The following is a 13802-nucleotide window of genomic DNA, read 5'->3' on the forward strand; positions in this document are numbered from 1 at the left end:
GGGGGGAGGGACCCTCATCTCCATAGCAACGGGACAACCGATGGGGGGGGGGCGGAGGCTCGTTTCCATGGTGATGGTGGTGGTAATGGTGGGTTACCATGGCGACAACAAGGGGAGGGGCACCCCCAGGGCTGAGCCCAATGCCAAGACGTGATGGTTGACCCCAACACTGGGATGGGGGGGGGGGTTGACCCCCAACACCAGGACTGTGGGTTGACCCCAACACCAAGACACGATGGTGGACCCCAACAGCAGGACGTGGAGGTTGACCCCAACATTGAGATGTGGACGTTGACCCCAACACCGAGATGTGGAGGTTGACCCCAACACCGAGACGTGATGGTGGACCCCAACACCGAGATGGGGGGTTGACCCCAACACCGAGATGTGGAGGTTGACCCCAACACCGAGACGTGATGGTGGACCCCAACACCGAGATGGGGGGTTGACCCCAACACCGAGATGTGGAGGTTGACCCCAACACCGAGACGTGATGGTGGACCCCAACACCGAGATGTGGAGGTTGACCCCAACACTGGGACATGGAGATTAACCCCAACACTGGGACGTGGAGGTCGACCTCAACACTGGGATGTGATGGTTGATCCCAACCCTGTGATGGGGAGTTGACCCCAATGCCATGACATGGTGGTTGACCCCAACACCAGGATGTGATGGTTGACCCCAACACTGAGATGTGATGGTTGACCCCAACACCAGGATATGGTCGTTGACCCCAACACCAGGACATGACCCCAACCCCATGATGGGGGGTTGACCCCAACATCGAGATGTGGAGCTTGACACCAACACCAGGACGTGATGGTGGACCCCAACAACGGGACATGACCCCAACACCATGATGGGGGGTTGACCCCAATGCCATGACAATGGGGGTTGACCCCAACACCAGGATGTGGAGGTTGACCCCAACACTGAGATGTGATGGTTGACATCAACACTGGGACGCGATGGTGAACCTCAACACCGGGACATGACCCTGACACCATGGTGGGGGGTTGACCCCAACACTGGGACACCATGGTTGACCCCAACACTGGAATGTGATGGTTGACCCCAACACCAAGACGTGATGGTTGACAACACCAGGACGTGATGGTTGACCCCAACACCAAGACGTGATGGTTGACAACACCAGGACGTGATGGTTGACCCCAACACCAAGACGTGATGGTTGACAACACCAGGACATGGTGGTTGACCCCAACACCAAGACGTGATGGTTGACAACACCAGGACATGGTGGTTGACCCCAACACCAAGACCTGATGGTTGACAACACCAGGACGTGATGGTTGACCCCAACACCAAGATGTGATGGTTGACCCCAACACCAAGACGTGATGGTTGACCCCAACACCGGAACGTGATGGTTGACAACACCAGGACGTGGTGGTTGACCCCAACACCGTGACGGGAGGTTGACCTCAAGATGAGGATGAGAGGTTGACCCCAACACTGGGATGGAGGGGTTGACCCCCCCAAATATATTACTCTCCCCAATAAATTACAGCTCTCCCCAGCCCCACGTGCCCCCATGGGGGGTCCAACCCGCCGTGGGGCTGACCCCGCCGTGGGGCTGACCCCGCCGTGGGGCCGACCCCGCCGTGGGGCGCTCAGGGCTCCGTCACCTGCCCCACGAAGAGGATGGTGCCTGTGGGGGGAGAGAAGGGTCAGGGAGCCCCCCCCCCCAGATCCAAACCGAGGGGGGGGCACCTAGACCCACATCTATGGGGCACAGAACCCCCAAGACCCACACCCAAGGGAGATGGACCCCCCAAACCCACATCTGTGGAGCATGGAGCCCCCAAGACCCACATCGATAGGGTGTGGAGCCCCCCCCAACCCAAATCCATGGGGCACAGAGCCCCCCCAAACCCACATCCGTGGGGCATGGACCCCCCCCAACCCAAATCCATGGGGCACAGAGCCCCCCCAAACCCACATCTGTGGGGCATGGACCCCCCCAAACCCAAATCCATGGGGCACAGAGCCCCCCCAAACCCACATCTGTGGGGCATGGACCCCCCCAAACCCAAATCCATGGGGCACAGAGCCCCCCCAAACCCACATCTGTGGGGCATGGACCCCCCCAAACCCAAATCCATGGGGCACAGAGCCCCCCCAAACCCACATCTGTGGGGCATGGACCCCCCCCAACCCAAATCCATGGGGCACAGAGCCCCCCCAAACCCACATCTGTGGGGCATGGACCCCCCCAAACCCAAATCCATGGGGCACAGAGCCCCCCCAAACCCACATCTGTGGGGCATGGACCCCCCCAAACCCAAATCCATGGGGCACAGAGCCCCCCCAAACCCACATCTGTGGGGCATGGACCCCCCCAAACCCAAACCCATGGGGCACAGAGCCCCCCCAAACCCACATCTGTGGGGCATGGACCCCCCCAAACCCAAACCCATGGGGCATGGATCTTCCCCAGACCCACATCCGTGGGTCCCAGACCCCCCCCATGGGCCATGACCCCCCTCAACCCCAGCCCCCCAAGTCCCCCCCCCCCCGGAGCCCCCCATACCTGTGGGGTTATGGCGCAGGAGGAAGAGGAAGGGCCGATCCAGGAGGATTTCCAGGGGCGCCATGCGGGAGTAGACGATGGCGGCTGCGGGGGGAGGCGGAGCAGTGAGACCCCCCCCAGCACCCCCATTCCCAAGGGACCGAGGAGTCGGGGCACCCATCACCCCCATTCCCAAGGGTCCCAGGTGCCCAAGCACCCATCACCCCCATTCCCAAGGGACCCAGGTGTCCAAGCACCCATCACCCCCATTCCCAAGGGACCCAGGTGCCCGAGCACCCATCACCCCCATTCCCAAGGGACCCAGGTGTCCAGGCACCCATCACCCCCATTCCCAAGGGACCCAGGTGTCCGAGCACCCATCACCCCCATTCCCAAGGGTCCCAGGTGTCCGAGCACCCATCACCCCCATTCCCAAGGGACCCAGGTGTCCGAGCACCCATCACCCCCATTCCCAAGGGACCCAGGTGTCCAGGCACCCATCACCCCCATTCCCAAGGGTCCCAGGTGTCCGAGCACCCATCACCCCCATTCCCAAGGGTCCCAGGTGTCCGAGCACCCATCACCCCCATTCCCAAGGGACCCAGGTGTCCAGGCACCCATCACCCCCATTCCCAAGGGACCCAGGTGTCCAGGCACCCATCACCCCCATTCCCAAGGGTCCCAGGTGTCCGAGCACCCATCACCCCCATTCCCAAGGGTCCCAGGTGTCCAGGCACACATCACCCCCATTCCCAAGGGTCCCAGGTGTCCAGGCACCCATCACCCCCATTCCCAGGGGACCCCCGTGTCCGTCCCCCTCCTCGTGTCACCCACCGCTGGCCGATGCCACCTCGGTGCCGTTCTCCGTCACCTCCATCCTCACCTTCTGCAGGGCTTGGCCCAGGACAAGGGGCTCCTCAGCTGATGGGTGGCAGGGGGGGTGGGTGGGTGTGGGGTGGCCCCAGGACACCTGGGTCCCCCCCAGCACCCACCTGGGGAACCCCCCCTTTTTACCTGAGAGTGGGGTGAAGTCGGCGGCGTTGGGGTCAAAGAGGGCGCGGACCCCCAAGGATTTGAGGGGTGCTCGTAGGTCCCAGGTGGTCTCCAGGGAGAAGCTGGGGGAAGAGGGGTGGGGGGGGTCACAGAGGGGACCCAGGCAAGTGGGGGACCCACCTACCCAAGGACCCAGGCATTAGGGGCACCCACTCAAGGACCCAGGTGTTTGGGGGACCCACCCAAGGACACAGGAATTTGGGGGACCCACCCAAGGACCCAGGTATCTGGGGGACCCAGACACCCAAGGACCCAGGCGTCCGGGTGTCCCCCCCACCTAAGGACCCAGGAATTTGGGGGACCCAGGCACCCGAGGACCCAGGTATTTGGGGGACCCACCCAAGAACCCAGGCATTTGGGGACCCACCCAAGGACCCAGGTATTTGGGGGACCCACCCAAGGACCCAGGAATTTGGGGGACCCAGGCACCCAAGTACCCAGGTATTTGGGGGACCCTCCCACCCAAGGACGCAGGAATTTGGGGGACCCACCCAAGGACCCAGGCATTTGGGGACCCACCCAAGGACCCAGGTATTTGGGGGACCCTCCCACCCAAGGACCCAGGCATCCGGGTGTCCCCCCCACCCAAGGACCCAGGAATTTGGGGGACCCACCCAAGGACCCAGGCATTAGGGGCACCCACCCAAGAACCCAGGCATTTGGGGGACCCACCCAAGTAGCCAGGTATTTGGGGGACCCTCCCACCCAAGGACCCAGGTGCCCAGGGCACCCACCCAAGGACCCAGGCGTTTGGGGGACCCAGGCACCCAAGGACCCAGGTATTTGGGGGACCCACCCAAGGACGCAGGAATTTGGGGGACCCACCCAAGGACCCAGGTGTTTGGGGGACCCAGGCACCCAAGTACCCAGGTATTTGGGGGACCCTCCCACCCAAGGACCCAGGCATCCGGGTGTCCCCCCCACCCAAGAACCCAGGAATTTGGGGGACCCACCCAAGGACCCAGGCATTTGGGGGACCCAGGCACCCAAGGACCCATGCGTCCAGGTGTCCCCCCCCCCAAGCACCCAGGGGTCCCCCCTTCCCCCCCCCCGCCCCCAAGGGCACCCCGGTGTCCGGGCTCACCGGGGCAGGACGAGGACGCGGGGCACGGGGCTCATGTTGGTGACCCAGCTGGTGACGAGGCGGGCGTCGAGGAGGCGGGTGAGGGTGACGATGGGGACATCGCGCCAGGTCGGGGCCACCAGCAGCATGGCCACCGCCCCCCCGGCGTAGGGGACCTCCACCACCATATAGGGGACCCCCGCCGGCGTCTCGAAGTCCCCTGGGGTGACACGGCATCAGAGGGGACCCGGGCGCCTGGGAGATGGGGTGGGGGTCCAAGCAGGGTGACACTGGGGGGACCCAGGGTGACAATGGGGACCTGGGGTGACGTGGGGGGACCCAGGGTGACAATGGGGGGTCCAAGCAGGGTGACAATGGGGACCCGGGGTGACCCAGGGGGACCCAGTTGTCCAGGAGATGGGGTGGGGGGTCCAAGCAGGGTGACACTGGGGGGACCCAGGGTGACAATGGGGACCCGGGGTGACGTGGGGGGACCCAGGTGTCCAGGAGCTGGGGTGGGGGGTCCAAGCAGGGTGACACCGCGGGGACCCAGGGTGACACCGGGGACACCCAGGTGTCCAGGAGATGGGGTGGGGGTCCAAGCAGGGTGACGTGGGTGGACCCAGGGTGACACTGGGGACCCAGGGTGACACTGGGGGGACCCAGGGTGACAATGGGGACCCGGGGTGACCCAGGGGGACCCAGGTGTCCAGGAGCTGGGGTGGGGGGTCCAAGCAGGGTGACACTGGGAGGACCCAGGGTGACCCAGGGGGACCCAGGTGTCCAGGAGCTGGGGTGGGGGGTCCAAGCAGGGTGACGTGGGTGGACCCAGGGTGACACTGGGGACCCAGGTGTCCAGGAGCTGGGGTGGGGGGTCCAAGCAGGGTGACACTGGGGGGAACCCAGGGTGACACAGGGGGTGTCACCGGGGTGGGGGTCTCACCGTAGTTGAACTTGGCGGTCTGCTCCATCATGGGGACGGTCACCCTGCTGCCATCGGCCTTGCGGAAGGGCCGGGGCCGGGTGGCGGCGGGGGGGAAGGGCGTCATCCAGGCACCCTTGAAGTAGAGGGCGTTGGCCAGCACCAGGCGGGTGCTGGCACCCACCGCACCCGGGGGCAGGAGCTGCCGGATCAGCCCTGCGGGGACAAGGGTGCTCCTGGGGTCCCCGCCACGGTGGTGGGGGACCGAGGTGTCCAGGCACCCATCACCCCATTCCCAAGGGACCCAGGTGTCCAGGCACCCATCACCCCCATTCCCAAGGGACCCAGGTGTCCAGGCACCCATCACCCCCATTCCCAAGGGACCCAGGTGTCCGAGCACCCATCACCCCCATTCCCAAGGGTCCCAGGTGTCCAAGCACCCATCACCCCATTCCCAAGGGACCCAGGTGTCCAGGCACCCATCACCCCCATTCCCAAGGGACCCAGGTGTCCAGGCACCCATCACCCCCATTCCCAAGGGACCCAGGTGTCCAGGCACCCATCACCCCCATTCCCAAGGGACTCAGGTGTCCAGGCACCCATCACCCCCATTCCCAAGGGACCCAGGTGTCCGAGCACCCATCACCCCCATTCCCAAGGGACCCAGGTGCCCGAGCACCCATCACCCCCATTCCCAAGGGACCCAGGTGCCCGAGCACCCATCACCCCCATTCCCAAGGGACCCAGGTGTCCGAGCACCCATCACCCCCATTCCCAAGGATCCCAGGTGTCCAAGCACCCATCACCCCCATTCCCAAGGGACCCAGGTGTCCAGGCACCCATCACCCCCATTCCCAAGGGTCCCAGGTGTCCGAGCACCCATCACCCCCATTCCCAAGGGACCCAGGGTCCTCACCCTTCGTCTGCTCCTGCACCCACGCGTCGAGGAGGGCGCGGGCACCCTCCCCTCGTTGGAAGTCGACCCTGGCCAGGCGCCGGGGGCCGAGGGTGCGGGTGAAGCGGGCGACGAAGCCGGGGGTCAGCGCCAGCCCCCGCCCCACGAAAAGCCCCTCGGCCACGGCCAGGAGGTGGCCGGGTCCCCTCAGCACCCGGCGCAGCACCCGCAGCTCCGCCGCCACCCCTGGATCTGTGGGGTGGGGGAAACTGAGTCACGGTGTGGGGGTAGTTGTAGGTGACCTGGGATGGGGACACCCATGGGAGACCCGGTGTGGGGACAGGGACACCCTTGGGAGACCAGGCGTGGAGATGGGGACACCCATGTGTGACCCAGCGTGGGGACACTCATGGGACACCTGGCATGGGGATGTATGGGGACACCCGTGGGTGGCCCAGTGTGGGGACAGGGACACCCATGGGAGACCTGGTGTGGGGATGGGGACCCCACAATCCACCCTATCCTGGGGACAAAGACCTCACAACTCACCCTATCATGGGGACAGGGACCCCGAGGTGTCCACCATGAGGCTGGAGATGCCACCACCCACTCCACCATGGGGCTGAGGACCCCAAGGTGTCCCCCATGGGGATGGAGACCCCACCCCCCACCCCACGCTGGGGACAAGGACCCTACAACCCACCCTACCATGAGGACAGGGACCCCAAGGTGTCCACCATGAGGATGGAGATGCCACCACCCACTGCACCATGGGGACAAGGACCCTACAACCCACCCTACCATGAGGACAGGGACCCCAAGGTGTCCCCATGGAGATGGAGACCCCACCCCCCACCCCACCCTGGGGACAAGGACCCCACAACCCACCCTACCATGAGGACAGGGACCCCGAGGTGTCCCCCATGGGGATGGAGACCCCACCCCCCACCCCATCATGGGGACAGGGACCCTGGGGTGTCCCCTATGAGGATGGGGACCCCTCCCCCGGCCATGGGGACAAGGACCCTGGGGACCTTCCTCACCGTTGATGCTGAAGCCCATGGCGACCTCAAGCTGGTGACGGCCATGCCCGGCGGTGGCCAGCTGGAGGGCCACCAGGACGGTGGTGGCCCCGTGGGGTGCGAAGATGGCGTTGGTGTCCCCTCGGTGTCCCACCGCCTCCCGGAAGAGCCGCAGCCCGAAGTCGGTCACCAGCTGGGCCACCCGTCCTGTCACCGGTGTCCCAGCACCCACCAGGGCCACCCAGGCCAGGGCCACCAGGGTCACCAGGGCCACCCGCATCCTGGAGGGACCCAGGTGTCCGGGGGTCAGTGAGGTGACCCCCATGGTGACCCTGGTGCTGGTCCCAGTCCCAGTCCCGGTGTTAGTCCCAGTCCCAGTACTAGTCCCAGTCCCAGTGCTGGTCCCAGTTCCGGACCCAGTTCCGGACACCATCCTGGTGCTGGTCCCAGTCCCGGTCTCAGCCCCAATCCCAGTCCTGGTGCTGGTCCCAGTCCCGGTCTCAGCCCCAATCCCAGTCCCAGTCCCGCTGCTGGTCCCAGTCCCAGTCTCAGCCCCAATCCCAGTCCTGGTGCTGGTCCCAGTCCCGGTCTCAGCCCATTCCCAGTCCCAGTCCCGGTGCTGGTCCCAGTCCCAGTCTCAGCCCCAATCCCAGTCCTGGTGCTGGTGCCAGTCCCGGTCTCAGCCCCAATCCCAGTCCCAGTCCTGGTCCCAGTCCCAATCCCCGTTCTGGAGCTGGTCCCAGTCCTGGTGTCCGCCCAGCCCCAAACTCAGTCCTGGTGCTGGTCCCAGTCCCGGTACCATTCCCATTCCCAGTCCCAGTGCTGGTCCCAGTCCCGGTCTCAGCCCAGTCCCAATCCCAGTCCCGGTGCTGGTCCCAGTCCTAGTCCCAGCCCCAATCCCAGTCCTGGTAATGGTCCCAGTCCTGGTACCATTCCCAGTCCCAGTGCTGGTCCCAGTCCTGGTCTCAGCCCCAATTCCAGTCCCAGTGCTGGTCCCAGTCCTGGTCCCAGTCCCAGTCCCAGTCCTGGTACTAGTCCCAGTCCTGGTCCTGGTCCCAGTCCCAATCCCAGTCCTGATGCTGATCCCAGTCCCGGTCTCAGCCCAGTCCCAATCCCAGTCCCGGTGCTGGTCCCAGTCCTGGTCCCAGCCCCAATCCCAGTCCCGGTAATGGTCCCAGTCCCGGTCCCATTCCCTGTCCCAGTCCCGGTGCTGTCCCAGTCCCAGTCTCAGCCCCAATTCCAGTCCCAGTGCTGGTCCCAGTCCCAATCCCAGTCCCAGTCCCGGTCTCAGCCCCAATCCCAGTCCTGGTGCTGGTCCCAGTCCCGGTGCCCCCCTACCTGTTGGTCTCAATCCCGGTGTCACTGTCTCAAGTCCTGCTGTCCCAGTATCAGCCCTGGTTTTGGTCCCAGTGTCCCAGTCTCGGTACTGGTCTCAGTCCCGGTGTTCCAGTCTTAGTCCTGGTCTTGGTCCCGGTGTCGGTCCCAGTCTCGGTCCCAGTGTCCCAGTCTTAGTCCTGGTGTCCCAGTATCAGTCCCAGTCTCAGTTCTGGTGTCCCGGTGTTGGTCCCAGTATCATTCCCAGTGTCCTGGTCTTGTTCCTGGTGTTGGTCCTGGTGTTGTTCCCAGTGTCCCGGTGTTGGTCCCGGTGTCCTGGTTTCGTTCCCGGTGTTGTTCCCAGTGTCCCGGTCTCGTTCCCAGTGTCCCGGTGTTGGTCCCGGGGTCCCAGTCTCGGTCCCGGTGTTGTTCCCGGGGTCCTGGTCTCAATCCCGGTGTCCCAGTCTCGGTCCCGGTGTTGTTCCTGGTGTCCCAGTCTCGGTCCCGGTGTTGGTCCCGGGGTCCCAGTCTCGGTCCCGGTGTCGTTCCCGGGGTCCCGCCCCCGCCCCCGGTGCCGCTGCTCCCGGCTCTGGGATGCGTCCGGCCCCGGCAGCGGCTTTAAAGGGCGGAGCGGGGGTGGGGGGGTGTTTCCACTCGTGTCCCCCCCCCACGTCACCACCACCCACGTCTCATGTCCCTCCACGTGTCCCCCCCGCATCCCCTGGGTCCCCCGTGTCCCCTGTGCCCCCCCCCCGTGTCCCCAGTGTCCCCCCGGGCCCCCTGTGCCCCCTCCATGAGCCCCCCCGCCCCCATCTCCGGTGTCCCCACGTGTGTCCTGTGTCCCCAGTGGCATCTTGTGTCCCCCACGTCCCCAATGTCCTTCCATATCCCCCGTGTCCCCCCCATGTCCCCCCACGTCCTCCATGTCCCCCCCATGTCCCCCCGTGTCCCCACGTCCCCCCATGTCACCTCATGTCCCCCCGTGTCCCCCCGTGTCCCCCCGTGTCCCCCCATGTCCCCCGTGTCCCCATGTCCCCCCCATGTCCCCCGTGTCCCCCCCATGTCCCCCCTGTGTCCCCCCTGCCCCCGTGTCCTCCATGTCCCCTCATGTCCCCGTGTCCCCCCATGTCCCCCCGTGTCCCCCCATGTCCCCCCCATGTCCCACATCCCCCCATGTCCCCCCTGTGTCCCCCCCGTCCCCACGGGTGACCAGTCAGAGCGTTTTGGGGCTGCGGGTGACCTGACGGGGTGTCACGGACCTGGGGGGACCCAGGCACCCGGGCAGGGTGTCACCCCCCCCCCCCGAACCTCGGTTTTTCCCCGGGGTGACGCCAGGGCCCCTTCCTGCGGGGTGACGCGGTGGCTGCGGTGACACCGCGGGGGGGGTGTTGGGAAACCCCAGGGGTGCCCGGATCCCTGGGGGGAAGGAAGGGGGGGGCTGGGGTGGGGGTGAGGGTGCCAGTGGGGTCAATGAGGGCAGTGGGATCGGGGGGGGTCAGGGTGCCCGGACACGTGGGTCCCCGGTGGGGTCAGGGGGTTTGGGGGGGGGTCAGGGTGCCCGGACGCCTGGGTCCTGGTGGGGTCAGGGGGTTTGGGGGGGGGTCAGGGTGCCCGGACATGTGGGTCCCCGGTGGGGTCAGGGGGTTTGGGGGGGTCAGGGTGCCCGGACGCCTGGGTCCCCGGTGGGGTCAGGGGGTTTGGGGGGGTCAGGGTGCCCGGACACGTGGGTCCCCAACAGGGTGAGGGGGTTTGGGGGGGGGGGTCAGGGTGCCCGGACGCCTGGGTCCCCGGTGGGGTCAGGGGGTTTGGGGGGGTCAGGGTGCCCGGACACGTGGGTCCCCGGTGGGGTCAGGGGGTTTGGGGGGGTCAGGGTGCCCGGACACGTGGGTCCTGGTGGGGTCAGGGGGTTTGGGGGGGTCAGGGTGCCCGGACACGTGGGTCCCCGGTGGGGTCAGGGGGTTTGGGGGGGTCAGGGTGCCCGGACACGTGGGTCCTGGTGGGGTCAGGGGGTTTGGGGGGGTCAGGGTGCCCGGACGCCTGCGTCTTTCCGAGAGGCACGTCCGGACGTGGCGGGGGAGGGAACGGGCTGGTGGCCAAACCACCCCGGGCTAAAAATAACCCGGGCGGAAACGGTGCCAGGATCGGGCCCAACACCCACCACGGCATTTTCTCCAGTGCCCCATAGACCCCATAGACCCCCCCCCAGTGCCCCATAGCCCCCCATAGACCCTCCCAGTGCGCCATAGGCCCCCCCATAATCCCTCCATAGACCCCCAGTGCCTCCACAGACGCCCCCCAGTGCCCCATAGTCCCCCCATAGACTCCCCCCCCAGTGCCCCATAGCCCCCCCGTAGACCCCCAGTGCCTCCATAGAACCTCCAGTGTCCCATAACCCCCCCCAGTGTCCCATAGCCCCCCCATAGATCCCCCAGTGCCCCATAGCCCCCCTATAGCCCCTCCATAGACCCCCACTACCCCCATAGACCCCCCCCCATGGTTTAGGTCCCCCCCCCAAACCCTTTTGCAGCCCCTCCCCCCGGTCTGTGTCCACCCTATGGGGATTCTCCGGGGGCTCGTAGAGGGGCGGAGCTTGGTGCCATCTTTGGGGGGGTGGGGGGGTCATGGGCCATGAGTTGTCCCCCCCCAAAAACCTACAGCTCAGAAATATGCTGGAAAATCACCTTTTCCGGTGAAATTTTTTGCCCAAAATTGGCCATTGTGGGGGCGGGGGGGGGGAGTAAGGGGAGAGGAATTTCCTCAGAAACCCAAATTCCCTGCTTTTCCACCCAAAAAAGGCGGCGGGAAGGGGATTATTCACGGTGGGGGCTGGCGCAGACGGCGAGACGCGGGGGCGGGGTAGGGTGGGACACGTCCCGTCACGCTCAGACACCCGTGTGCTGATGGGTGGGCACGGACACGTGTGTGAGCCGCGGGGGGGGGGCACCCCCCCGCACATGCGTGTGTGTCCCCCCGTTGCACCCCGCACACACCCGTGTCCCCATTGCAGACCCCAAACCCCCCCCCAGCAGCCAAACCCCCATCCAAGCACCCCCACCCCAGCATCCAAACCCCCAGCACCCCCAGCACCTGGACCCCCAGCACCCAGACCCCCACCCCAGCACCCAGACCCCCAGTACCCCCCCCCCAGCACCCGGACCCCCCCCCAGCACCCAGAGCCCCATCCAAGCACCCCCACCCCAGCACCCAGATCCCCAGCACCCCCACCCCAGCACCCGGACCCCAAGCACCCAGACCCCCACCCCAGCACCCAGACCCCCAGCACCCAGACCCCCACCCCAGTACCCCCACCCCAGCACCCCCACCCCAGCACCCAGACCCCCATCCAAGCACCCAGACCCCCAGCACCCAGACCCCCCAAGCACCCAGACCCCCACCCCAGCACCCCCACCCCAGCACCCGGACCCCAAGCACCCAGACCCCCAGCACCCAGACCCCCCAAGCACCCAGACCCCCACCCCAGTACCCCCACCCCAGCACCCAGACCCCCCAGCACCCAGACCCCCATCCAAGCACCCAGACCCCCCAGCACCCAGACCCCCACCCCAGCACCCCCACCCCAGCACCCAGACCCCCAGACCCCCAGCACCCCCACCCCAGCACCCAGACCCCCAGCACCCAACCCCCCCCAGCACCCAGACCCCCACCCCAGCACCCAGACCCCCAGCACCCAGACCCCCACCCCAGCACCCCCACCCCAGCACCCAACCCCCCCCAGCACCCAGAACCCCACAACACCCCCTCACCCCGCAACACCCAGACCCCCCAGCACCCCCACCCCCACCCCAGCACCCCACCTCATCACCCAGACCCCCCCAGCACCCACACCCCCACCCCAGCACCCCACCTCATCACCCAGACCCCCACCCCAGCACCCACACCCCCACCCCAGCACCCCCAAGAATTCACCCCAAAGCGTCACTGTCCCCCAAAACCCACGTAGACCCACCCCAAAACTGACATGGCCCCCAAATCCCCATGGATTGACCCCCAAATCCACATGGATCCACCCCAAACTGTCACTGTACCCCCAAAACTGAAGAGATTCACCCCCAAACCCCACACAGCCCCCAAACCTGCCACCCCACGGCCGTGTCACCTCCCCCCGTGGACAAGGACACTCTCACCCCACAGCAGGGCCACCCCATGGCACTGTCACCACCCCCCACAGCAGGGCCACCCCACGAGGGTGTCCCAGTGCCCCCCCACCCTTGAAGACCACCGAAGCTTGTCCCTTCCCCTGCCCGTGTCCCCACACGGGACCCCTTGTCACCCGCTGGGACACATCACTTGGCGTGGGGTGGGACACCCACTCAAGGAAGTGTTTCTGCATGTCCCTTGCTCGGGGACACCCTCGCGTGGCCTCGACTACTTCTGGGCCCTGGGTGGCTTCCTACCAGGAACTGCTCCCAACCCTGGGTGGGGACATCGTGGGGACACCAGCACCCCATAGATCGTCACCACCACGACCCCCCAGCCACCATGACCCCAAACGTGCCCAAGATGTCCCTTCTCCACGTCCCCCTCCATGGGGTCTCCAAAGGGCTTGGTGGCAGCAAGGTGGGGTCATAGAGGAGGAGGCAGCTGCCTCCATCTTCTATAGGGGCTCAGGCAGGGCCTATATGGGATTGGTTGGGTCCCCAAGTCCTCTGTAGGGGATTGGTTGGGGCAGGGGGCATATGGGATTGGCCAGGTACCCCATTGCCATCTGATGTCCCCAGCCCTGTCCCACGTCCCCATCCCACGTCCCCACCCCATGTCCTCACGTCCCACGTCCCCGTTCCACCTCCCATGTCCCCACCCCACGTCCCCACCTCCCACGTCCCCACCTCCCACGTCCCCACCCCACCTCCCACGTCCCATGTCCCCATGTCCTCACCCCACATCCCACGTCCCCATGTTCCATGTCCCCATCCCATGTCCCATGTCCTCACCCCACGTCCCCGTCCCACGTCCTCATGTCCCATGTCCCCATCCCA

At 66.3% G+C, this 13802-nt stretch overlaps 1 protein-coding gene across 1 annotated transcript; it reads right to left on the reverse strand.

Annotated features, from left to right (window-relative positions):
* Positions 1-726: 726 nt before the first annotated feature.
* On the reverse strand, positions 727-8855 carry SERPINE1 (serpin family E member 1). The gene is made up of 9 exons (XM_075139284.1): positions 8830-8855; positions 7513-7772; positions 6491-6721; positions 5596-5790; positions 4674-4872; positions 3551-3651; positions 3371-3457; positions 2558-2641; positions 727-1675 (listed from the first exon to the last, which is right to left on the reverse strand). The coding sequence occupies exons 2-9, from the start codon at positions 7769-7771 to the stop codon at positions 1638-1640; spliced, it is 1194 nt and encodes a 397-aa protein (XP_074995385.1). The 5' UTR covers position 7772; positions 8830-8855; the 3' UTR covers positions 727-1637.
* Between the last annotated feature and the right edge of the window lie 4947 nt (positions 8856-13802).

Source organism: Calonectris borealis, unplaced genomic scaffold (assembly GCF_964195595.1).
Source record: "Calonectris borealis unplaced genomic scaffold, bCalBor7.hap1.2 HAP1_SCAFFOLD_152, whole genome shotgun sequence".
Classification (NCBI taxonomy): Eukaryota; Metazoa; Chordata; class Aves; order Procellariiformes; family Procellariidae; genus Calonectris; species Calonectris borealis.

Bases quoted from the DNA above. Each gene is read 5' to 3' on its own strand.
- SERPINE1 (XM_075139284.1), bottom strand. From the start codon at position 7,771: ATGCGGGTGGCCCTGGTGACCCTGGTGGCCCTGGCCTGGGTGGCCCTG. The intron at 5,791-6,490 runs GTGAGGACCCTG...TTGTCCCCGCAG, and splicing joins GGTGCAGGAGCAGACGAAGG to GGCTGATCCGGCAGCTCCTG. The intron at 1,676-2,557 runs GTATGGGGGGCT...CTCCCCCCACAG, and splicing joins CCTGCGCCATAACCCCACAG to GCACCATCCTCTTCGTGGGG.